The sequence below is a fragment of the Phodopus roborovskii genome, unplaced genomic scaffold (assembly GCF_943737965.1).
Source record: "Phodopus roborovskii unplaced genomic scaffold, PHOROB, whole genome shotgun sequence".
Lineage (NCBI taxonomy): Eukaryota > Metazoa > Chordata > Mammalia > Rodentia > Cricetidae > Phodopus > Phodopus roborovskii.
Genome location: NW_026125475.1, coordinates 83,951 through 110,226, shown reverse-complemented (window position 1 = coordinate 110,226; position 26,276 = coordinate 83,951). Strand labels below are relative to the sequence as shown.

The 26,276-nt window shown below is 40.5% G+C and overlaps 1 protein-coding gene across 1 annotated transcript; it reads left to right on the top strand.

Moving 5' to 3' along the window:
• The first annotated feature begins 1,985 nt into the window (after positions 1-1,985).
• Positions 1,986-25,645, top strand: LOC127215560 (protein AMN1 homolog). The gene is made up of 7 exons (XM_051175968.1): positions 1,986-2,110; positions 9,075-9,207; positions 11,717-11,861; positions 18,673-18,890; positions 19,780-19,836; positions 20,623-20,734; positions 25,171-25,645. Exons 1-7 carry the CDS (start codon positions 1,986-1,988, stop codon positions 25,242-25,244), a joined length of 864 nt encoding a protein of 287 aa, XP_051031925.1. The 3' UTR covers positions 25,245-25,645.
• The last annotated feature ends 631 nt before the right edge of the window (positions 25,646-26,276 follow it).

The window sequence follows — 26,276 nt, the reverse complement described above, 5'->3', positions numbered from 1 at the left end:
TCTATATATGTTTCTCATACTGGTTAATAATAAAGCACTGTTGGCCAATAGGAAAGGAAGATAGGAGGGACTAGGAGACAAGGAGGAAATAGGAAGTAGTAAGGAGGAGTCAAGATGGAGAGTCTGGAGAGAGCTGGACGCCAGCCGCCTCCCGGTAAGAGAAGGCCATGTGAAGATACATAGAAATGGGTTAATAATTAAAGGCAGAGCTAGCCGATAAGTAACAAGTAACCGGGCCAACAGTATTGTATCAAATACAGAGTCTCTGTGCATTATTTGGGCCTGGCGGCGTGGTGGCGGAACAAGACCGGGCGGCGGGAGGAAAAAACCATATACCTTACAGGTGTTGGCTGTAGTGCCCACGCTACCATCTGTTTCACAAATAGGGCGAAGGCTTAGAGATTGAAATAAAGACAAGACGGCGGGTCATTCATTCAATGGCAAAGTCGGAACACCAAATGCCGAATGCCATTTATTGAGGGGAAAGAACGGGCTTAAATAAAGAACAGTGGAAAATTACAGGAATTTTAGGTTTAGCTCCTCCTTACGAGGTGTGTGTTGTCATGAAGTGTGTGTAGTCACGAGGTGTGTTGTCAAGAGGTGTGTGTTATCAAAACGGGAAGAGTACCGACAACAGCCTTGGGGAAAGGAGTTCCAGCCAACAGCTTCAGGCTTGCTCAAGGTGACTCGGGGTCCTACAGCTGGCTTAACTAGAGGTCAACATATAGAAGAATCAGATAGAGCCACATCTATCGCCATGCACAAAACTCAAGTCCAAATGGATCAAAGACCTCAGCATAAACCCAACCACGCTGAACCTCATAGAAAAGAAAGGGGGAGTAGTCTTGCATGCATAGACTACTTCCTAAATATGACACCAGTAGCACAGACACTGAGAGCAACAATGAATAAATGGGACCTCCTGAAACTGAGAAGCTACTGTAAAACAAAGGGCACGGTCAACAAGACAAAATGACAGCCCACAGAGTGGGAAAAGATCTTCACCAACCCACATCTGACAGAGGGCTGATCTCCAAAATATACAAAGAACTCAAGAAACTAGTCACCAAAAGACCAAATAATCCAATTTAAGAATGAGATACAGATCTAAACTGAAAGCTCTGATCAACAGAGGAATCTCAAGTGGCCTAAAGACACTTAAGGAAACATTCAGCATCCTTAGCCATCAGGGAAGTGCAAATCAAAACATCTCTGAGATGTCCTCTTACACCAGTCAGAATAGCCAAGATCAAAAACAATGATAACAGCTTATGCTGGATAGGATGTACACTCCATTGCTGGTGGGAGTGCAAACTTGCGCAGCTGCTTTGGAAATCAGTATGGCGATTTCTCAAAAAATTGGGAACCAATCTACCACAAGACCAAAAAATACTATTTTGGGGCATATACCCAAAGGAGGCATACTCGCACCACAAAGACATTTGCCCCATTACGTTCATAGCAGCATTATTCTGAACTCTATACCGGTACACACAGGATTGGTGCTCCCATTGAAGTAGTTCCTCCTGGGGTCTAATTCTAATTGTCCTTTTCCCTGTCTAAGGGAAATGTGCTCGCAACCCAATCCTGTGCCCTCGTTCAGTTTTTAATAAACATGTTGGCTAGTCTGCATTGTGCACTGGATTCAAGCCCCAATATCACAATATTATATATATATATGTATGTATGTATGTATGTATATATGTATATATATGTATATATATATATATATTTATAGTTTTCCTTGTTTACCAGACTCAAAAAAGAAACATACTATAGAGTCTCGGTGTCTATCATGTAGCCCGGCATCCCACTAGCAAAAGCAGTGAGTGAGTTGCCAACAGCCTTTGCCTGGACAGCAGGAGGAGCAAGACCAAGCAACCGCGGGCAGGAAGAACTACAAGTCCCAGGGGACGTTTCGCGCAGCTCTCAGAAGCTCCGCCCCTGCTCCGAGTGTGGCCAACCCCCAGGCCCGACTCCATGTGATGTCATTCGGGCTTCCGCGTCCTGCGCGGCCGGAAGCCGGCTGTGGAGCCCCGCCGCTGCGGTTCAAGCTTCCGACGGCGGCCGCGATGCCTTCGTCGCTGCTGGTCGGTCAACTCCTGGAACTGTGAGTCCGCCCCGGCCCGCCCCCCTCGCGTCTGCCCGGCACCTCCGTCCGGCCGCGCCAGCTCCCAGCCCCTTCCCTCCGCGGGTTCCCATCACCGCGGAGCGGCGGCGGCTGCTCCCGATGGCCGGGCCCCGAGGGAGGCAGAACAAAAGCGCTAGCCGGGCTGGACAGACCTCAGGAAGTGCGGGCGCGGCTCGCCATCTTGGGGCCGTGGGCAGTAACATACTCGCTCTCAGGGCAGCAGCGCTTCCTAAAATTCAGTAGTTGACGCCTTCGATCCCAGCCCTCTGGAAACGGAAACAAGACGGTCCCCTCGAATTCGGGGATAGCGGGGGCTATGATGTGAGACACTGCCCCCCCTAAAGCAAATAAATAAACATTTGAAAATTCGTGTAATAGTAGTGCCAGTCTCAGGGAATCTTTGTGAGAATCAGCTTAACTTTTGTAAAGCCCTCAGGAACACACTGGGCCTGCTGGTGGCGAACACCACTTGAGAGATGAAGGGGATCAAAAGTTCAAGGCCCGCCACAGTTATCTAGCGTGTTAGAGGCAGGCTTCAGTGTTATTGTCCCTATTTATTAAAAAAAAAAAAAAAAAAAAAAAAAGGAAAGGAAAAGAAAAGAAATCTAAGAAAAAACAGTAATGGTTTAATAGTGGAAGTTACACCTTTAATCCCAGCACTAGGGAGGCAGAGGCAGGTTGGTCTCTGTGAGTTAGAGGCCAACCTGGTCTGTAGGGCTAGTTCCAGAACAGCTAGCTGTTACACAGAGAAACCCTGTCAAAACAAAACAAAAAATGGAAGCTGCAAAGACAGACTACTTTGGTTCCACTGATGGATCTAACATTTCATGAGCAAATGTTATTTACTGCCTAGTTTCCAGTGTTCTTTCTGAATTTCTTTGTTGCTATCCCCCTTACCCCCCCCCACACACACACACACAATCTCATGTAGCCCATGCTGGCCTCGAGCACACTGTACCCAAAGATAACTTTAAACTTTTGGTAATTCTTCTTCCGTTTCCTGAATGCTGAGATTAAAGGCATGCACTACTCTACCTGGTTTACCTAGGCCTCCTGGGTACTAGATAAGGGGAATACCAAATCAATTACCCAACCCTTTTGTTTTGAGACAAGATCTCATGTAGGCCAGTATGGCCTACACATATGAAGCTGACTTTGAATTTTGTTTTGTATTGTTTTTTTTGAGACAGGGATTCTCTGTGGCTTTGGAGCCTGCCCTGGAACTAGCTCTTGTAGACCAGGCTGGCCTCGAACTCACAGAGATCTGCTTGCCTCTGCCTCCCGAGTTCTGGGATGGAAAGTGTGAACCACCACCTTCTGTCATAGCCTCTCAAATACTGAGATTACAGGCTTCAGTTATTACCACCAGCTTGTGCTTTTTGCTTATGGCTTTTTGAGGACAGGGTCACATGTAGCCCAGCCTGGCCTCAGACTCACTATGTAGCAGAGGATGACCCTGAACTTCAGATCCTTCCTGCCTGTTCCCTCAGAGTGTTGGGATTACAAATATGCATTGACACACTTGACTATGTGGAACAGAACTTCAAACACTAGTGGAAAGGAGATAAAGTAACATTCCAGAAAAATTACTAGAAACTTGGAACTAAAACAAAAGGATGAGCACATGATTTGCATTGTGATTACTGGATATTGTTCCTTATGTAAAATAAAGGTCTATTATTTTGTCATTAGGTCATTAGTTTGTAACCCTTTGGGAAGGAGCTACAGCCTGGAACTAGTTGTTTCTGACTTGTAACAAAGTGAGGATCTCATGTCAGAGTAGCATTCAGCTATGCCAAAAAAGCACAGAAGTCCAGCAGTTGAGACTGCCTATGCAAGAAACAGCTTGGTTCACATCCTGCCTTCTGCTCCTTTCTTTAACTAGCACTACCTAAGAGAACCCTTTAGATCTGGCATCTAGCAATGGTCTTTAAATAGAGGCACTGTGGAAAGAGAAGAATTAAGTCACCATGCCTTCTGCTTATAGCATATATAAAGGGCATGGAAGAAGGAAGCTGGGTCTCTTTTTGCCTGCTGATTGCTCTTGTGCTTGCTCTTGCTAGCAAGTCTGTTCCTTCACTGGCATTAGAGCCTTCTTCAGGATTCCAGCATGTACTGAAGACCAGCTGAAACATCCACCCTCATGGAATGAACAACTACTGATTCGTGGATTTCTCTTGATAGACAATCATTGTTGGTCTCGCTGAACCACACCCTATAGCCATTCTAATAAATTCCATGTATAAGTTCTGTTCCTTTAGAGAACCCTTACTGTACTGGGTAAATTTTGTTTCTCAACTTGACACAAACTTGAGTCACCAGAGGAAGGAGCTTCAGCTGAGGAAATACCTCCTATAAAGCATTTTCTCATTTATTGATCAATGGCAGGCGGTCCAGCTCATGATAGGTGGTGCCATCCCTGGGCTGCTGGTCCAGGGTTGTATAAGAACGTGGCTTGAGCAAGCTGCTCCTGCCTCAAGGATCCTGCCCTGTTTGAGTTCCTATCCTGACTTCTTTCAGTGTTGCACAGCAATGCTGCAGTGTAAGCCAATAAACCCTTTCCTCCCCAACTTGCTTTTTGGTCATGATATTTTACCACTGCAATAGACACTGACTAATAAAAATTTTGGTGTCAGAGAGTGGGGTATTACCAGACAGGCCTGGCTATGCTGTTTCTTGCAGAAATACGGAAGACTTTGGGATTTTGAGCTAAAAAAAGTGATTGGACGTGTTAAGTGGTGCTTACTGGGCTTACTCCTAGTGGAACATTGAGGGTAGTTTGAACTGTGGGGTGCCCAGTAAGACGTTTTGGAGGGAAAGGACATTAGTAAGTGGTCTAGAGATCATTCTTAGGATACTTCGGCAAAGAATGTGGCCCTTGTCTAGAAAAAAATCTGTCTGAGGCTAAATTGAATCGTTTTGACAGAAGAGATTTCAAGACAGCCTAGTAGTATTGACTATGTTATGTGGTTATTAGTAATCATTTTATATGCACATCTATAATGAAAAAGGACCAAGCAGAACACAGTGTTCAAGCAGATAAGAAAGTATAAAGAAAAGCCTGGTGCTAAATAGGATAAAGAGAATGCTAAAAGAGAATGCTGACCCCACCCAGTCAAGCATCCCAACTTATGAAAAAGAATTAAAGGAACGCTTAAGCAGTGAAGAAAGCATCAACAACAGAAAGCCCATGCAAATGTCAGTGAAGTAGCCATGTTCTAGCCCTAGCAAGCAGAAGAACTTGGCAGCTTCGAGCACTTGCTTCCAACTTTAGAGTCAAGGATACAAGAAAGAGGTTATGGAATCTCCCTCTGTGGCTAAGGCAAGCCACTAATGCCAGGGGTGTCCCTCTATAGAGGCCCAGAAAGGTCATTGTGTGAAACTGAAGACGAAGCCTGGATTGTCTTGGAGACCCCAGTATGTTATGGGACAAATGACAGATTTGTGGGATACCTGCCAAGGAAACCTGTGTACCGAGAAACAAATATGCTGCAGTCAATGAAGCTGAATTTGGAGTTTGCCCTGCTGGTTTTGGTCTTGAGTTGTTCCAGTATTTCCTTGCTATGCTCTCTTTCCTCCCTTTTGGAATGGTAATGTATGTTTTGTGCCATTGTTGGAGGTTTCTGATCTGCCTTTTGATTTTGATTTTACAGAGGAGTTAACAGTTAAGAGACTGCCATGCGTCTCAGAAGATACTTTGAACTTGGGACTTTTAAACAGTGTTGAAACTGTGATAAACTATGGGGACTTGTGAAGTTAGACTGAATGCATTTTTACATTATGATATAGCTACAAGCCTTTAGGGGCTGGGAGTAGAATGTGGTAGTGTGAATAAGATTAGGATGAGAAGTTGTGATCTTGTTGGAGGAAGTGTGTCACTGAGGGCTGGACTTTGAGATTTCAAAAGCCCAAGCCAGGCCTAGTGACACTCTCTCATTCTACCTATGGGTCAGGATGTAGCTCCCAGCTACCGCTCCAGCAACTGCCTGCATGCCACCATGATAATGAATTAAACCTCTAAAACTGTACGCAAGTCCCTATTAAATGCTTTCTTTAGAAGAGTTGCTTTGGTCATGGTATGTCTTCACAGTAATAGAACATTGACTAACACAGTGCCAAATATATACATTAGAAAAAAAAAAAAAAAGATAGTCTTTTTGGCAGCTGATTCTGGGAAAGCATTTAGAAAAATAAAACTATACCCCTATCTTCCCGTATAAGAATCAACTTAGAGTGGATCAGAGAGGCCTTAATATAAGACCCAAAACTCTGAAACTGCTAGAGGAAAGCATAGACATATGAATAGACCATCTGAATATGAGTGCAATAACTCAGAGAAATAGATCCAGGAATTGTCATGTAGGACTGCATGAAATTTACAAAAGAACAAAAGCAAAAAAATACCTTTGCAAAGTAAAGCAAATAGGAAGAAATATTTTGGGGGGAGGTGTGTGTGTGTGTGTGTGTGTGTGTATGTATGTTTGTATGTATGTATAATTTAGATTAATATCACAACTCAAAAGAAAAAAATGAAAATATCAAGGACTGGAGAGATGGCTGGGTGAATAAAGATGCATGTCTCCAAGCCAATTCAATTCCTAGGAGCCACACAGTGAAACAAGAGAGTGATTGTGGTAGCATGGTCTCGGATTTCACCTGTGTACCATGACACACATATATTCATGCTGACACTTACACATAAATTACTGTGTTAAACATTTTTGAGAATGCATATTTTACATATTAACCAAGCAATAGTGATTCAGGCCTTTAACACCAGTACTTAGGAGGCAGAGGAAGGCAGATCTCTGAGTTTGAGGCCAGCCTGGTCTACAGAGTGAGTTCCAGAACAAACTCCAGAGCTACACAGAAAAAAACCCTGTCTCCAAAAACCAGTATCAAGGAGATATTGAGAAGTAAATATACTGGGATGCTGTTCTAGGAAATGATCCTACCTTCTCTCACATACCCCTTTTATATGTTCGTGTGGGATTGTGTGTACAAGCATGGGGGAGAAAGGCCATGTCTGTACACACATAGATTAATATATGACACTAACAGGGGTTGGATAACGGCAGAAAGGGGAGGATGGAAATATCCAAAAGAAGAATGAAAAAAAATAGTGCACTAAAAAATGATAACAGGTATATGATCATTATCACTCGTGAATTAAAATTCTGTATATATAGTGGTATTTGTAGGAAGATTTTGTGATCACTTGAAACAGGTATGAGTTTATCAGCTGGAATTTGAAGCTACAAGACATGTTGGTCACATTGTTTTAAAAGAGGCTAAAGAAATCCTCCACCCATTCTAAAGATTCTTTATTCTTTCAGAGAAATAGCCAAAGTAAAAGGCTTTAGCACATTTCTGACAAAGAGCAATATTGTGTGAAGGAATAGCAGGACAGAGAGGTCTGAGCTAGGCATAAACTCTAGAGCTGACAGTGGCAACTATTAAGGAGGGGTATGAAGTTTGTATGGCCTTTGGCAACTATACTGTCCAGTCTCTAGGGTTAAGGTTCAGGAAAGGCATCCTGCTTGAAGAGATTTATGTGGTTTGCTAGTGTAGGGAAAGATAGGTCAGAGAGCCCTTCCTGCAAGCTGTATTTATCAAGTGCATTCATCCTGAAATAGTCAATGTGCCATTATGAAATCTTGGTTACCTTGTCCTCAACTGCATCAGGGTCTCTTAGCGGTTACCTGGTTTCATAATTGAATATGCAGGTAACTGATTTGTACTCTCCACAGGATCTTTGTAATTATAGTTTTTTCTCTAGTTATTCATTGCCCACATACATTTATTGAAAATTGTTCTATTTTATATGTATGGGTTGGGTGCTCTGTATGTATGTATGTATGTATGTCAGTACACCACATGCATAGCTGATGTCTATGGTTGCCAGAAGATGGCATAACATTGTTGTGATATAGTGTTTATGACTTAATAAAGCTTGCCTGGGGATCAGAATACAAAGTTAGCCAAACAAGCTAGCCATAGAGGCCAGGCAGTGGTGGTGCACATCTTTAATCCTAGGACTCAGGAGACAGAGGCAGATGGATCTCCGTGAGTCCAAGACCACCCAGGGCTACACGAGAGTGAATCAGTCTGAAAGATTAACAGAGCTCATGCCTTTAACCCCAGCATTAGAGCAGTATATAAGAAGAAACAAAGGGTCTCATGTGAGATTCAGTTCTGAGTCACAGGGAGACAGGGTCTCTCCATTTTCAGACTTGGTAGAGGTAGGAGCTATTGACAGACTACTTTGCTTTTCTGATCTTCACTGGGTTTTTAGTATTCATGCTACAGAAGATCCCTCCCAGAACTATAATTACAATAAGCTGTCATATGCATTCTGGGACTCAAACCCAGGTCCTCTGGAAAAGCAGCCAGTGCTTTTAAAGGATGAACTATCTCTCCAGTCCTGGTTTTGCTTTTTTGAGCCAGAGTCTGATGTAGCTCAGGTTAGTCTCCAACTCACTGAGGACAGCTGTGAATCTTGATCTCCTCCCACTTCCCAGTTGCTATATTACAGGCATACACTACCATGCTCTCCTTAAAATGTGTTTTAGTAAAGGCAAGTATGGTGGCAGCATGCCTGTTATCTTAGAATTCTAATTGTAAGGCAGGAGGACCAGGAGTTCCAGGTCATCCTGTGCTACAGAATAGTGGGTTAGAGGCACGCATAGGCTACTTGAGACTCTGTTTCAAAGCAAAAATTTAAAATGCATATTGACAACGGGTATACAGAGGGTAAGTGGTAAAGGAAAATGCCATAACATATATAACTTTAAATAGGCAGTGATTATAAATCTTGTCAAGCTAAAATTGTAACTGTTAATAAAAATACTGTTTTATGAAAGGACTAACTGCTGACAAGCAAATTGGTGTCAGTTACCAGTTCAGATACAGTGTAATCTACTATATTGTGTTTGTATTTCAGATGTCTTCGGTGCCTAATAGTCAATATTTCCAGATATATCTCAGATATTAAATATTTGCCTCCCAACATCAAAGATAGATTGATTAAAATAATGAGCACTCGGGGCCGGATAACAGATTCCAATATAAATGAGGTAAGAATGTGTAACTATAAAATTATGCTTCATTGTTTAGATTTAATTTCAGACTTTTTGAACAACAACAACAACAAAGAGCATATAGTTAAGATTGTTAGTCATTTTAAAATAGGACTCTGACTTGAGAAGCCAGTACCCACCCTTGGATGTATACTATCTTCTATCATCCTCTCCTTGCTTTTCTTCTTCTCCCATCCCCATCCTTCCTACACTTAAGTATATATGAAAACCTTTTTAATTGTTGTTGCTGCTTCTGAGACAGGGTCTCACTGTCCTGGATGGCCTTGAACTCATAGAGATCTGCCTGCTTAGAAATTGGGCCATTATTTATTGGCCTCAAGGAAACGCTGAACAGTAGCTCCCCAAAACAATGGGCATGTACTAACTACTCCAAACAATGAAAGACAGTTGGACATAGTAGATTATGTGTGTAATCCCAATACTCGGGAGTCAGAAACAGGAGATTTGCCATGAGTTTCCAGTCAGCCTGGGCTACATAGTGGATTCTAGGCCAGTATGTCTCAAAAAGAAGGAGGAGGAGGAAACAAGGGAATGGAGAGATGGCTCAGTAATTAAAAGTGCTTTCTACTTTTGTAGAGGTCCAGAGTTAAGTACCCAACATCCACAGCAGAAGCCTTGTAAACTACCTGTAACTCTAGTTCCTAGGGATCCAATGCCATGCCTCCTTATTCACCTTTATTCAACTTAAAAAGGCATGGTGAGCATGGTGAGGAGAGACATGATGGCTTGCACCTTTAATACCAGCATGCAGGCAGATCTCTGTGATTTTTCAGGTCTGTCTGGTCTAGATAATGAGTTCCAGGATAGCCAGGGCTATATAGAGACCCTGCCTCAAAACAATGAAAAGGCATGGTGGTGTTTACTTATAATCCCAGTATTTGGGAGGCTGAGGCAAGAAGATCAGTAATTCAAGGCCAGTCTTGTCTAAATAGTGACTTTGAGGTTAGCCTGAGTTACATAAGAGTGTTTCAGAAAATCAAAAAAGAGGCTGGGGTTCAGTGGGGAAAATACTTGACTGGTAAGCCCAATGACCTGAATTCAGGACTGAGTTCAACCTACAGTTGAAAGAGAGAATTGACTCTCCAGAGTTGTCCTCTGACCTCTACACATGTACTGTGACATACACACACAAAACACACACACTAATAATAATAATAATAATAATAATAATAATAATAGTAATAATTATTTTTAAACAAAAGACTGAAAAACATCTTAAAAGAAGTAATACTAGGCCCAGTCATGGTGGTACAGGCCTTTAATCCCAGCATTAAGAAGGCAGAAGCAGATGGTTCAAGATGAGCTCAAGGCCTGCCTGTCTATGTAGAGAGCAACAGGCCAGCCAGGGCTAGTACCCTGTAACTAAATACCTTGTCTGTAATATCTAGTATCTGAGATACAAATGTTAGAACACAAAAATGTGTTCAGTGGCTAGAGAATGAAGAAGTGGGAGCTTTGCTCACAAATCAACTTCTCACCTGCAAGGGATAATGAGAGGGTAGAGGGGCTGATAAATATATTTTCCGGGAATAGACAAAGATCTTCCAGGATCTCAGGTATCACCTCTTTCTATTCCTTTTGTGATCTTGGATTTCTAATCATGGTGCCTGGTAGGCATCTTTAACCCTAAGTGGATCTGAGAAAAGACTAGACAACTCTTAAGTCAAGTTAACCCTGCATTTCTGGTGTTCAGAATGTGTACATATAGTAAGATTTAACCCAAAGATGAAGATAATAAAGGAGACAGACATAATCTGGAGACAGATGTCAAGTGTTGCTTTCTATTCCACTCACCCATCAGACATTTGTTAGCGGCAATACTTGAGGAGTCCCTGCATTGTAGTCTAGGTGACTGTTAATACAACCCATAGGCAGAGGTGTTATTTTTCTCAAAGTTAGTGGTGTTGTCTACCTTATATTGCTCAGCTATGTGACCTCCAAAATTGGGATTTTTTTCACTCAACTAAGAGCTCGCAATGCTAGAGCAATTGTTTAGGTTTCTCAATGACAGTAAAGGAGAGGTATGTATCCTAAAGGGATTGGTTATACTCCAGGTACAAACTGCCTAGCATTAGGTCATCTGACTGAGAATGTTTCAAAGGATCTGGTCTTAGAAGCACAGGTCCATTTGAGTGAGTCAGAGATGCCAGTAGAAGATAACCAATACTGTGGTCTTCAGGGACCTTTCTCTGCATCAGCTATTTCAGTGTTGAAGCCTTTAAGCACTGAATGTTGCAATTACAGCTAGAAATAACTTGTTTTTGTTGTTTGTTTGTTTTTCCTGTTTCATCTTCTCTACATGGATTAACATCTACATTCTTGGCTATATTTCTCATCAACCACCTGTTAAAACCACCAAATCAGTAACTATGGAATACATGCTTACAGAAAACTTAATTTGGGGGCTAGAGAGATAGCTTAGAGTTGCAAAAGTCTTTTTTTTTTTTAATTAATTTTTTTTTTCAAAATCATGTATTTGTTACAGGTGTTACATCCTGAAGTCCAAAGACTAGATCTGAGGAGCTGTGACATCTCAGACTTGGCTCTCCAGCACCTGTGTAAATGCAGAAAACTGAAGGCACTAAATCTAAAATCCTCCAGAGAACATAGAAATAGCATAACTTCAGAAGGTATGTTTATGATCACTGAGTACATGAGCAGGCCTCTACTTAGTACCTGATATAACTTTGGAGCAAAGAAGAAAAATACCTTAGAAAAGAATATAAGGGCAGAGGAGAAGTTAGAGAAGAATGTGAGCGAGGTACGCGGGTATATGTGTATAAAAACGTTAAAATGAAACATTATTTTGTATGTTAATTAATTTTTTTAAAAAAAGAGAGATAGAGAATATGAGCTCAGAAAGGCAGAGAAAAGAAGATCATTGCAAATTTGAGGGTCTACATAGTGTGTTTCAGGCTAGTCTGTGCCTACACAGCAAGAGCATATGAAGTTAAAATATGTATGTATGTATGTATAAATTATCAGTAAAGCTATTCAGACTAAAAAAAGAAATCAGAGTAAGAAGGAAAAAATGCAAATAGAATTCTTGTTGATAACCATTTAAGAAACATGTTAAGTCCCTGCCTTATATTTTAAACATATTTGAAATAATACTGCAATATTTTAAACATTTGCCTGTATAGTAAGACATGGGCAGGTGATATTTGGTTAAGATTTAGGTTTAGGTTTTTGTTGTTAGCCAGGTGTGATAACAAAAGCCTGTGGGGTATATTATATTGGGAGGTAGAAGCAGGAGGATCAAGAATTTAAGGCCGGCCTGAGCTACATAGCCAGTTTGAGGTCAACCTGGAATACAATGAAACTGTCACAAAATGAAAACGAAAACCATTGTTTTGGTTTTTAGGGTTGGGTCTTAGTATGTTTCTGTTGGCCAGCTTGGTATTCACTTTGTAGACCAGTTTAACCTGGAACTCTTACTAATCCTCTTGCCTCAACCTCCATCGTGGTAAAGGCACTTTGCTTGTTATTTGTTTGTTTATTGCTTGTTATGGTAGGATCTCACTACATATCCCTGACTGGCTAGGGGGGTGACTCTGCAGTTAAGAGCACTTGCTGCTCTTATAAAGGAACCAGGTTCAGTTCCAGCACCCACATGGCTGTAGCATCAGCTCCATAGGATCCGATACCTTCTTCTCCACTCTTTGGGTACCACATACACATGCTGCACAGACAAACATTCAGGAAAAACACCTGTACTTATAAAATTTAAAAATGACTGTGCAGTACATGTTTTATATCCAAACTATTTTCTCAGAGTAATTATATGAAATAGTGGATTTTTATATTTGGTTAATTTTTGTTGTTGTTGTTGATTTTTTTTTTTTTTTTCCTTTTCTAGTATAGATAATTTTTCAGTTCAGGATTTGAACTTTTTTCTCTTTTAGTATAATAAAGAAGTACTTAGCTGGATATGGTAGTACACACCTGTAATCCCAACACTCAGAAGTCTGAGGCAGGAGGACCTGAAGTTCCTGGCTACTTGGGCTCTGTTATGAGACTGTCTCAACGGAAAGGAAGGAAGGAAGGCAGGCAGGCAGGCAGGCTAGTTGATTGTATTTCCCAATCATTTTGGTTTCCCTCTTGGGATACTTACAATCCTTTAAACAAATGTTTTTAAATGTTTAAAAAAAACACACACACACACACTAAAAAAGAGCCCTGGAAAAAAGCACAGCCATTCTGATATAAATAAGTATGTTTCTGTATAGGAAGCAATTATCTTACTCTCCATATACCAGCTGGGTCGTTCTAGCATCGTTATTTCCTGGCTGTGTACCTCCCTGTGGAGGTCAGAGCAGAGCTTTGGGGAGTTGGTTCTTTGTTCCCACCATGTGGATCCCAGGGATTTGACAGCATGGACCTTTGCTTACTGAGCCATCTTGCTAGCCCCAGTTGTACTTCTTACCATTTCAGTTCTGCCATTATCTACTTGGAGTTAGTATCACAGCCCACAGCTAAGTCTGCTTTGCAAGACTGTCTCCAGTTCATATGCCGGACCTCAAGACCTGGCCTCCTGTTGGTACTTCTGACTAATCAGCTATACAGAATTTCTGCAACTTATTCCTTGTGACAGGGCGAAGGTTCCTCCATGTTGTCTCAGCTGGAGCCATGTTTGGTTTAACTGACTCTACCCTTTCCTGTCCCTGCAGTGGAAAGTCCCAAGGGAAAGTAAACAGCCCTGTTCTAGAAACTCAGAATCAAAAGCCCCAGCTAATTGCATGTTTTTGGCTTCTGTTAAACTGCTTGCTTTCATGCTTTACTCCCCCTGCAGCTGGCAACTAGAATTTTGTTTTTCTGTGATTTTTTTTTTTCTACTTTAAAAGCTCCCCCTAAAATGCATTTGAGGCTGCTCTGCTCTGTGGGACTATTTCTCTCCAGCTAAATAAAGACTCTCAAATTCACACTTTGGTGGTTTCTAGGTCTCAACCCATCAACTTTCCTCAGGATTCAATAATTTGTCACTGTGGCTCACAAAACTCAGGAATATGTGAAAACGTTACAAACCATCACTAGTAGAAGGCCAAATAAGAGTCCTCTATTTAAGCCAGAGCTGTCTCTTGTCACAAAGAATTCTCAACCAGATGTTCAGAGATGCAGTATTTATAAAGATAAAAACCACAATAGTGTCATTGTTAGGTGTAGGTTAGGGGACCTTGAAACATTTGTTTTGACAGAACACAGTAGTTGCTTTGGTTATACATTTAGCAGTTATTTTGGTAATACAACTTTTACCCCAATACATTTGGAATTTGAGGTCAGTAGCCCAGCTCTAGCAGCCCCAGAAATCTAGACTCTGCCACCCAAGCCAAATTACCAATGAAGGAAATGAGTAATGATGACAACCAGAGAAAGTAGATTTGATCACTGTACATTGGAAAGAGGAGCAAATAAAGAGGTCCAGTGATCCCAAGTTCATCTTTGGGGGTTCTGACACAAGCTTTGGGCTTAAGTAGAGAAAGATGTAGGGTAAGATAGCAAGACATATGCCTAATTAAGTAGTCCTGATCAAGATAAGGTTTCACCTGTTACTGGCCAGTTCTGCTCTGGTACCACAAGGTAACAAAGGGAACCAATCTGTTTCCTACAACATGATACTCCTACTACAGAGTGAAGCCTCACCTTCATGAGTAATTCTCCTATTCTCAAATAGTTTGCCCTCTGAGATTTGACTCTGCTTTAAATCAAAGATGGCTACAGGTTTAGGGCAATTATCATGTACTTTCAGTCACTGCTTTAAGTATGTCAGAGCCAAGTGTTTCTAGTTCTTGGCCTCTTAGTCAAAGAAGTAAAGGGGGGGATGACTCACACAGACTTGCAAAAGAAGTATGATAATTTTATTAATAATGGGGCCAAAGTGCAGATTATAGAAAGATATAATCTCAGGGTTGACTATGGACCACTCAAGAGTATTTAAGGGACCCAAGCTACAGCCTGGAGTTTCTTTTTATAAAGTTGTAAGGGAAAGTTCTGGAAAGAGCCACACCTTGCACTGAACCTTCTGAAACACTTATGAACTGATTAGAACTTCAGTGATTGTCCAAAGTTGTAATGTTGTATGTCCAGAGTCAAATTACAATTACTTTTAGCCCTCTTAACAGACATGTATGGCCCTCCTCCGTGTGTAAAGATAAATCCTTTGGAATGTAAAAACAAACTCCTTGTTTCCACCAATCCAAAAGCTGAGAGTGCCAACAGGCAGCATCTGAGGCTAGGTATGATTTCCATGTTTTGGTGCCCCCGTTCCATAACCCACCTGCGTAATGTGTCCACCGATGCACTTTAAAAGTGCCCTAATTCAGGATTTTCTTAGTTATGTTACTATTAAAAAAAAATACCATGAAACTGTTAATTTGGAATGTGAAGCTGAGGATAACCTGAAGCAGTGTTAAGGGCCATGATCATTCATATCAGGCTCTAGAATAAACGATCTCTTACCCATTTCAGATAAGAGTAGTGTTTTTTGCATCAGTTGAATCTGAACAAGGGCTGATTACCAAGAGGTGTCGTTTAGGCGGTTTTCTGTTTTGATTGCTAGATTAAGTCATATGTTGATTTTTTTCTACTGTGCATGTCCCTTCCCATAATTTCCCTTCTGTGCCCAATTATGCATAGGCACAAAATGGTAAGTAGGGTATTCTCCATGAAAGTTTACTGAAGGACACAATTTTGCCTTATGGTGATGTACAGCAAACCACTGCATCCTGAATTAACCCCTCTATTCTTTGTACCTGGATACACTGGAAACACACTTGTTACAGGGGTCTTGGAGAGGGTCTGTAGTATTTTTCAGAGTTGAGCCCCACGGAGGTGAGAGTCTTAAAATTTTCTGAGGTTGCTAGACACATTTGTGCACAGAATGTAGGTGAAGGAGCTGAGCTGCCAAGTGCATTATTGTACGGGGAAGATGCGTATGCAATCAAAACCAGATAGAGTCCCTGGCTGAACTATATCACCCATGTTATCTCCCTCAAAAGTAAAAGTTATAGATATAAAACAAGGGCAAAGATGTCAGGCTTGCATCCTGCTTTTAGTTGCCTTGTCAGTCGGAGTGAATATATATTTTTTAAGATTTATTTATTTATTCTGCATACATGTATCTCTACAGGCCAGAAGAGGGCACCAAATCTCATTACAGATGGTTGTGAGCCACCATATGGTTGCTGGGAATTGAACTCAGGACCTCTGGAAGAGCAGACAGTGCTTTTTACCTCTGAACCATCTCTCCAGCCTTAGGTAGTCCTTAATAAAAGTAGTTTTAACAAAAGCCTATTTCAATATCACTAGAAAAATAAGTATATCTTCATAGGCGATGGGGTATGTTTCTCTTATTGGTTGATGAATAGCCATTTTGGCCAACGGACAGGCAGGATGTAGCCAAGCAAGAAATATAGGTAGAGCTACTAGACTAGGAGAATTCTGAGAAGAGAAACAGAGTGAGTCTCTAGAAAGACACTCTACCTTGGCAGAGCAACAGGCCTGGCCATCACCAGGAAACCAAGGCCATGTGAAGATACACAGATTAATAGAAATGGGTTAATAATTAAGAGAGAGCTAGACAGTAAGAAGTCTGAGCCATCGGTCGAACAGTTTATTTGGGACTAAAACAACTGCGGGACCAGGTGGAACAGAAACTTCAGTCCACAATAAGTATCTAACAGGGCTAATCCTTTGGATTTGTCCTGTTCCTTTCCCTTTGCCTCTCCATTCCTTTTATCCTTTTGCTGAAAAGATGTTAATTGCCAAATCTTCTTTAGAGCCATAGAACCCAGAGTATCTAGCCTTTATAATGCCCTTCCTTAGTTTTAGTTAACATGCAGAACATGTCTAAGACAGGAAGCCAGCCAGTCTTGGTGACTCACATTTGTAATTCCAGCATTCTAGAAGCTAAGGCGGGGTGATTGTTGTGAGTTCAAGGCCAGCCTGGAATGCCCAGTGAGTCCCTGTCTGAAAAGAAAGAGGAAGAGGGGGTAGATGAATATATAAATAAAAGAAATAGCTACAGAAGGTCTACATCCATTGTGCTGTTCAGGCCAGAGAAAAAGAAAGGAACACAGGATGATGCATGATGGCAAACTCTTTATCCCTCCCCATAGCCCTTGCCTACCAAGAAAAGCCTCTAAGTTAGTAGAACTAATTTCTTACTTGGTCTCTGAACTTGGAAATACCTAATAGAAGACTTCATCTAGGCTTTTTACCCCTAAGAATTCACCCACTAACCCTCACCACTAACAAAACTGCTTCCTCCGTAAATCTACTTTCCTTGCTTCTACACCTTGTCCTGGATGTACTCGGCCTGTTGTAGAATGGACTACTTTGAAAATGACTAGCATACAGTTGCAGTTTGTTAAAATGAAAATCTTTCTGCCAGGCAGTGGTGGCATACCCCTTTAATCCCAGTCAGTGCTCAGGAGGCAGAGGCAGGCAGATCTCTTGAGTTTAAGGCCACGCTGGTCTACATAGCTAGTTCCAGGAAAGATAAAGCTGTTACACAGAGAAACCCTGTCTGAAAAAAAAAAAAAGAAAGAAAGAAAAAAAAAGAAACCCCTCTTAGTCACATTTAACACACACACACACACACACACACACACACACACACACACACACACACACACACTATAGCCCAGTGGTAAAGCATTTGCCAATTTTTCTTTTGTTTTCTGTTTGTTTGTTTTTCTGAGACAGAGTTTCTCTGTGGCTTTGGAGGCTGACCTGGAACTAGCTCTTGTAGACCAGGCTGGTCTTGAACTCACAGAGATCTGCCTACCTCTACCTCCCAAGTGCTGGGATCAAAGGCATACGCCACCATCACCCGGCTCGAGCATTTGCCAATTTTATAATGATGCAAAACAATGACCTTATTTGAAGGAAATAAGAAGTTGTTTATTCTGAACCAAATATAAGTAACCTAGAATACTGATTCTAGTTTTCCAGGAAAAAAAAAAAAAAAAAACTAATGATTTTTAAAATACAAAAGTACTGTAAAGCATTGCATCACATGACTACATTTGTTGGGCATAAATCATATTGCTGGTTTAAAATAAAGCAAGGAAACTCTGATCATTGGACTTAGATAGCATCTTACTGTGTTCCTGTGTTCCTAGTATGGTAATTATTAGAGCCAAGTCTGGAGTCTATTTTTTGTCAAGTTAGGTATGTCTAACATGCATCCACAGAGGTTACCTAACAACATTAGATCAGGAACAAAAGGGCTTAGGACTGAAGTTGCCTTTATAAAGTCAGCCTCTGTGTCTGTTCCTACAGGCTTCCAGTAAGCCTGCCTGTATGTATATCTCAGAGAGGAAGTCTTTGTCCAACTGATGCTTGAAGAAATTCTATCCTGATAATTTTGGGGCGTTTTTAATTTTGTAATGCAGATTTATAACCATATAGTTCACTGATCGTAATTGTGTTTTTCCCTAGGAATAAAAGCTGTAGCTTCATCCTGTTCTGACCTTCATGAAATTTCTTTGAAAGGGTGCTGCAATGTCACTGATGAAGGAGTCCTTGCTCTTGCGCTCAATTGCCAGCTGCTAAAGATCATTGATTTGGGTGGCTGCTTAAGTATTACTGATAAGTCCTTACATGCATTAGGAAAAAACTGCCCAGTTTTGCAGTGTGTTGACTTTTCAGCTACTCAGGTAAATGAGATATAAACTTGACACAAATTATGTGCTGTCTCAGTTATTTTCTATGGCTAATCAGAATATCATAATTAGTTCTATTGTTATTATTGAAATTTTTTTTACCGTCTCTTGGTACAAGTGGTATGAGAATGATTTTTTTCTGGAATTCCTCTTGTAGCTTGCCTTCAGAAATAGAACATTTGCCCAACCTTGTAACCAGCTTAATCATATGCTATACCTGTATATTCAGGTATAGCATATACCTGTATATTCAGCTTGTTTGAATATAATTTACCTTTAAGAAAAACAACATAATCTTTGTATTCTCCATGTAAATCAACTTCTAAAAGCTAAGGTGAACACATAGCTTTGATCTCAACCTACAATCCTTACTTCTTACTCATAACCACTCTATGCCGTGACTCAGGATAAGGTATATCTCTCCCTTGTAATCCTTCCATGTCCCTAACTCAAAACAATGTGTGTCTGTGTATAACGTATGACAACATGTGTTGTGCTTTTGCTTGCTGTTCTTAGGACTATGGGGTCAGAGAAATTACTTCTTCCCTTGTAAAATCCTGTAAAGGATTAAACAAAATTCACTCCTATGTCATGTTTGATGTGTTTTCAGTAAACAGAAAGTGTAGTCCTTTGTTAGGAGGCATCAAGCTCACTTGGTTAAACAACTCCAGGAGTCAATTTCTTTCATGCTACATGGACACAGGTGGTTAATAATTGTACTAGAAATTACATATTTCTGTTAACTATTGTAAGTAACAAAGATGGGAAGAATATATGACTGAAATTCATGTTTGCTGAATGGGAGGCAATTATTTTTCATTATCAATGCACTTTAGAAATTCTCTTTCTCCATCACAGGGTATTCCTTTTCTCTTTTGCTCAGGTGTCTGACAGTGGTGTGCTTGCGCTTGTTAGTGGACCATGTGCCAAACAATTAGAGGTAATCTTTAAATATCTATGAAAAGACTAAACTTTATTTTATCCTCAAGGAAAAAAAATATGATTATTGGCAGGCAGGGTGTCAGGGAATGTTTGGTTCTTTCCTTCCACGTTTACATTGATTCTGAAGAATTCACTTCTTCAGGTTCTCATGGCATGCCTCTGTCTGCTGAGACATCTTTCCTCTCTGGCCCTCTTATCTTTTAGAGGTTTTTGTTTGTTTGTTTGTTTGTTTGAATTTTTGTTTTTCCTTTATATTTTGAGCCTGGACTGGCCTAGAATTTGCAGCAGTCTTCCTGCCTCAATCTCCCCATAATTCTATACCCAGATTTTCATCCTACTTTTTTTTTTCTCCTTTTTAAAAAAAAAAAAAAATTATGTTCCAAGGCTGGAGAGATGGCTCAGTGGTTAAGAGCATTGGTTGCTCTTCCAGAGGACCCAGGTTCAATCCCCAGCACCTACACGGCAGCCCACAATTGTCTGTAATTCAAGTTCCAGTAGATCCAACTTCATACAGACATACAGCAAGCCAAACACACCAAATGGACATTTGTCTTTTGTTGTTGTTGTTGTTGCTTTAAGGTGTGTTTGTGGTAGCTCATGTGCTTTAATCCCAGCACTGGGAGGCAGAGGCAGGACAAGATGGTGTTACCATGGTCACTTTAGTTTTGTTTTGTTTTTTTGTTGTTTTTTTTATATATATATAAAATTATTTTCCAAACTTTTTCGTGCTGTTATTGTAGATCTAGTTTTAAAATTCTTTTCTTTCATTTTGTTTTCTACATAGGAGGTTAACATGGGATATTGTATAAATCTAACTGATAAGGCTGTAGAAGCTGTCCTGACTGCCTGTCCTCAGATATGTATACTTCTTTTCCACGGCTGCCCCCTAATAACAGGTCAGTCTGACAGGTTGCTTGTATTTAAATCTTGTAGACCCTTGAGAAAATCCCTTAGCCCTTCAGTTCCATTATTCATTGTACTAATCAGTAAAATGATGCAGTGCTGTGCCTCCTTCATAGGCTTTTACTGGTGATTATCTGACCTGTTGCGATCTCAAAGCAGGAACTGGTGGATTAAGGTTCAGTGTTACCTACATAAGGACTACGATGCCAACAATGGTCATGATCATAGTGTTAAGATGATACTTTATGCCGACAATAAAAATGTCAAGTTTATTACATCTGTAAAATACGGTAAATGACCAGTTGACTGTTGCTTACTCAAGGTGTAGAAATAGAGATCAAGAACAATTTAATACCCAGGTGTTGTTTTGTCGTCAGCACAGTGGCTGCACTTGAATACTACTGTTTCAGCTACTGACTGCAGCTTCAGGGTCACTGCCCTGCTGCTCAGGCTCAGGCCTGGCAGAACCATCTCTTAAGTTTACATCATTCTATTTTACCAATGAAGACTTGGGAGTTATCAACAGAGCAAGAGATTGTCTCTTCCACAGTCCCAAACCACTCAAAGAGACTGCCACTCAAAGTCCCTCCCTACTATTTCCTATGCATTTGTGTATTTCCCAGATTCCTCAAACTGTCTATGAGTACTTCCTGTCAACTAGTTGTTGGCTCCACCTCTTGACCCAGGGTTTTATTTAATTAACTCAAACTTGGGGTTCACAGAATAATCAAATAATCCTGCAACACCAGGGTGGGTGTGGTGGTAGCTGTGGAGCACACCTTTAACCCCAGGACTTGGAAGGCAGAGGCAGCTGGATCTTGTGAGTTCCAGGATAGCCAGTGCTACATAGAGAAGCCCTGTCTAGGTGTGCTGGGGGAGCGAGAAGCAATTTAACTCAGGCATCATCCTGTAATCCCAACACTCATAAAGTTGACGTAGGATGGATGGCTTCTTACTCAAGGTTAACCTGAGCTATGTAGTAAATTCTAGGCTATCCTAGGCTAAAAACACCCTATCTTAAATATCACTATGTCAAAAAGTGTATCCATTGAAAGCTGAGGAGATAAGCTCAGCAGGTAAAGCTCTTGCTGCACAAGAATGAGGCCCAGAGTTGGTTCCCCAGATTACACCTGTAGTCCTTATGCACACACAGGAGGCAAAGACAGGGAATCCCTGGAAGAAACTGACTGGCCAAACTGGCTAAAATGGCGACCTCCAGGATCAGATATGTAAGGTGGAGAGCAGTCAGGAAGACACCCAATGTCAACCTTAGGCTTCTACACACATGTCCACCTATACACATGTACTACATATACAACAGCAACAAAAAATCAGTCTAGCCATTGAGTTATGTATGTACTTAGCTTATATATTAAATAAGTAGAGGTGCTTATAAAGTAACTCTTACTTTTCTTGTGTATTATTATTATCATTGTTATGATTATCGTTAAGCCTAGGCTAGTCCAGAACTCTAGACCTGGGGGCAAAGGAGCAGATTGCATTCTTGAAGCCATCAAAGATTAAGGATTTGCTACCTAGGTTTACTATGTGATGTTACAACTCCACAGCAGTTCCCTTCTGTCTAAGGGAAAAATCTGTGCTTAAATAGTAAGAATAGGTATTTCTCAACCTTGGTCCTCTCTTCATCTTCCTGGACAGCATACAGTGCTCTCAAGCTCCAAGGACATACTACACTCTTCAAGGGGACTTAAGAGTCATTCTTAATAGGCGAGGTGAAATAAAAAACACCTTCAGAATTCTTACTGATACTCCAGTCATAGCTATCTCAAAAGAAATGCTTTGATTTCTAAATTTCTAACTCTTTCCCACTTTAATACTTTTTTTTAAAAAAAGACTGTGTGTGTGTGTGTGTGTGTGTGTGTGTGTGTGTGTGTGTGTGTGTGTGTAAATGTATGTCAGTGCCCTCAGAACCAGGAGAGGGCACTGGATCCCCTGGAACTGGAGGTACAGGCAGTTGTAAACTCAAGTTTTCTGTAAGAGTAGTGAAAGACTTGAGTGACTCAGGAAAGGTGTGACACCCAAATCACTCACGAGAAGCATTCTTGATGCAATTAGCAAGAGGATTTTATGATTTTATTCCAGTAAGTTGGGATCCACTGCCATACGCCACGCAAGGATAGAGGACTGAGGACCCCTAGTGCAGAATTGAGACAGATTTTATAGGATTTACATCAAAGCTAGCAAGGCTAGGTTTTTGTTTGATTTTGTTTTCAAAGCTAGAATAGCAGTTCCTGTTATTTTCAGTAGGCCTAAAAACAAGGGAAGCAAGGTTGTAGGACAGTTCAAAACTTAGATGGTTAATAAGGCTTCCAAGGTTACAGAAATTTCATAGACTATACAGTTTTTACAAGGTGGGATTGTTTAGCGCACCTGCAAGATTAGGGGGTTTTCTTTCTCTAGGACCAGTGGGCTCAGTGGCCTTGTCCTTAAGATAATGTGGGGGGGGGGGCAGGGAGAATGTCCTCTCCAGTCAGGGAGCTATCTATATCTATTGGCAGAAGCACTCATTCTTTCTGGTTTTCCCTTCTTGTCATGAGTCCCGTATCTTTTAGTTATTAATTTTCTTTGTGGACAGGATGGTCCATAACCATGTCCAGAAACCAGACTGTTGTTGTGGATAACAACATTTCTCAGAAATCGGTCATGGTCATCATGACTGGACCATTTCATGTTTTCCCTTTTCTCTGAGTTTTACATATGGCTAGGATAGTTTTCAAATACATGCTGGTGGGTGTTTTTAAACTTCTAATTTCCAGTGGTCATGGGAAAGCTAGGTTGTATATTTTCTATCCTTTCAGTAGCAAATACTCTTAACCACTGAGCTATCTCTCCAGCTTCCTGTTTTAATGCTTTCTTATTTTATAATTGATAAGGTTCTATGGATTCTAAAATCTGAAAGTCATGAGCAAGTAGGCTGGCATCAAACTTTGAAATGAACAGTCTGTGGACCAGAGGTTTCTTGTTTTCAGCTATTAGCAGAAGTAGCTCTGTCTTGATATGCTTTTCTGTTTGTCTAGGGATAGCTTGCATATACAACATGTTATAAATTTATCTCTGCTAATTTTACCTTAAATATCGTTCTGGTTATCATCTGGGAATAATCAAACTGGTATTTCTATTTTTAATAGAAACCGAGTCAGGAAAAAATTATAGTCAATGAGAAAAATGACTCTCAGGCAAAAGCTTAATATTTGTTTGTATATGTGTCCACTTGCCATGGTAGACGTGAAGTCAGAAGGTAACTTGCTGGAGTCAGTTCTCTCCCTCTTCCATATGAGCTTTGGAATCAAACTTCCAGTCTCAGTGACAAGCAAATTTACTCATGGAGCCATCTCACTGGCCCCAAACAGCTTAAAATAAATACCATAGCAAGTAGAGAAGTATCCAATTATGTGACAACCTTTGTGTAATAAAATTTTGTTCAATGCTTAAAAATGAAATAAATACCATAACACTTAAAGATAATGAAAATTTAAGAAAAAAAATACAACCCAGGGGATGGGGGGTATGCATACATATGGAGGCAAAATAAAGGACTATCCCCAAAAAAACTGAGTTTAGAGGCAAAAAAAAAAAAAAAAAAAAAAAAAGTACTAGCCTCCATTTTGTGAAGTAGAAGTTAAGCCTGGATTATATTGTTGAACCCAAGATGTTAAAGGTGCTAGAGCCTGAGACATCTGCAAAGGAGAGCTGCAGACAGGGAGTGGAGCCAGCCCTAGAGAGAGAAGTAAGTTCTAGGCAATAATGCCAGACAGATTGAGCCGTCTAAGTCCTGACATCTGACATGGAGCTACAACATTTGGAATTTGTCCCTATTTAGTGTAGTATTTCCTCACAATGTCACTGTTCCTCCCTTCTTAGAATGGCAAGTATATCCTGTGCTCTTATAAGCTGAAAGTATATACTTTGCTTTTTTTATCTTACAAGGCTTACAATTAAGAGAGTACACTGGGTGCACACACCTTTAATTCTGAAACTTCAGAGGCAGAACCAAGCAGTTTGAATTTGAGGCCAGCCAGGTCTGTATAGGAAGTTCAAAGACTACAGGGCTATGTAGAGATTACATTTATTTGTTTGTGTGCAGAGGAGTGCATGTCATCTAGTGTGAGTTTAAAGGAGGTCAGGCTATTCATTCACCAGCCCCATTGTGCTTTATATTTCATGTTGTTTTTAATTCTTCCAGTAACCTTGTAATAGCCATCATCACACCTAGATTTTGCTTTTTCTTTATGCTAAGACAGCATCTCATGAGGTGGGTCTCCTTAAATTCCTGACTCTCTTACCTATACTTCCCAAGTACTATTATTACAAGCATGCATTATCACACCCAGCTTATATTGATTTACATATGAAATATTAAATATCTTTTGTCATTATAAATTAATATATTGATTGTTCTCTTTTATAGATCATTCACGAGAAGTCTTGGAGCAGTTAGTAGGATCAAGAAAACTAAAACAAGTAACTTGGTCTGTTTATTGATCTTTACCGAGGCTGATCTGAGGAACCTGTTCAGGATACGCTCTATAAATAATTTGTTTTTCACTTATTTAACACTAATTTATTATTTTGTCTTAGTTAAGCTGTAACTCCCAGAGAATGAGTTCAATCTGTATGTGTTTGTGCTTTTAAATTAACCAGCCTCAGCATTTTGACACTTCTATTATTCCCTGCTTGTCTGATGAGCCATCTATTTATTTTAATAGTGATCCTGGTGTGTGTGAACTGTACCTGATGGAGAGGAGGCTGGGTTTGTTTCTTTAATAACAAAAGTTCAAATGACTAATTTTCCCTTTATAGTCCTTTCTCTGGTGTAGGTATTTGAGCTGTTGTAAGAGACATTGTGGGTAGAATTCTAAATAAAGATGCTCTTAAAAGCATAATTACCTTCTGAGTTGATTTCTGGCTTTTACCTTTGTGAAATGTTCATCCAAAAGCAAAGTGAAACATAAAGCCTGTTACGTCTTCACAGAAACAGATATACTTGTTTCGCTGAAATCTGTGGTAATAATTTTCCCAATAAAAATGATAACATTCAGCTGCAAAAGTGGCTCCGTGGTAGAGCACTTGCCTCACTTTAGTGATGCTAGGGTTGGATTCTTGTTAGAGTAAGGTTTTTCCCTGCCGGTCTTGTCCCGCCGCCATGTCAGCCCCAATTAACACACAGAGACTGTGTATTTGATATAAATGCTGTTGGCCAGGTACTAATTTCTTATCGGCTAGCTCTGTCTTAATTATTAACCCATTTCTATTAATCTAAGTACTTCCACGTGGTTTTATCTTGCCAGAGAGATGGGGCTGGCGGTTCTGCTCTCTCCACTCTCTCCATGTTGACTCCTCCTTACTCCTTCCTCTCTCCTCCTTGTCTCCTAGTTCCTCCTGTCTTGCTTTCCTATTGGCCAACAGTGCTTTATTCATTAACCAGTAAGAGAAACATATTTATAGAATGACATCTCCCATCAGATTCTCAACACCAAAAAAATTAAAATTTACAAAAAGGGATGGGCAGACATT

Excerpts from the sequence above, each read along its gene's own strand:
- LOC127215560 (XM_051175968.1), top strand. The coding sequence starts at position 1,986 with ATGTCATTCGGGCTTCCGCGTCCTGCGCGGCCGGAAGCCGGCTGTGGA. Across the intron at positions 2,111-9,074 it reads GTCGGTCAACTCCTGGAACT|ATGTCTTCGGTGCCTAATAG; the intron begins GTGAGTCCGCCC and ends TTTGTATTTCAG. Across the intron at positions 18,891-19,779 it reads TTGACTTTTCAGCTACTCAG|GTGTCTGACAGTGGTGTGCT; the intron begins GTAAATGAGATA and ends TCTTTTGCTCAG.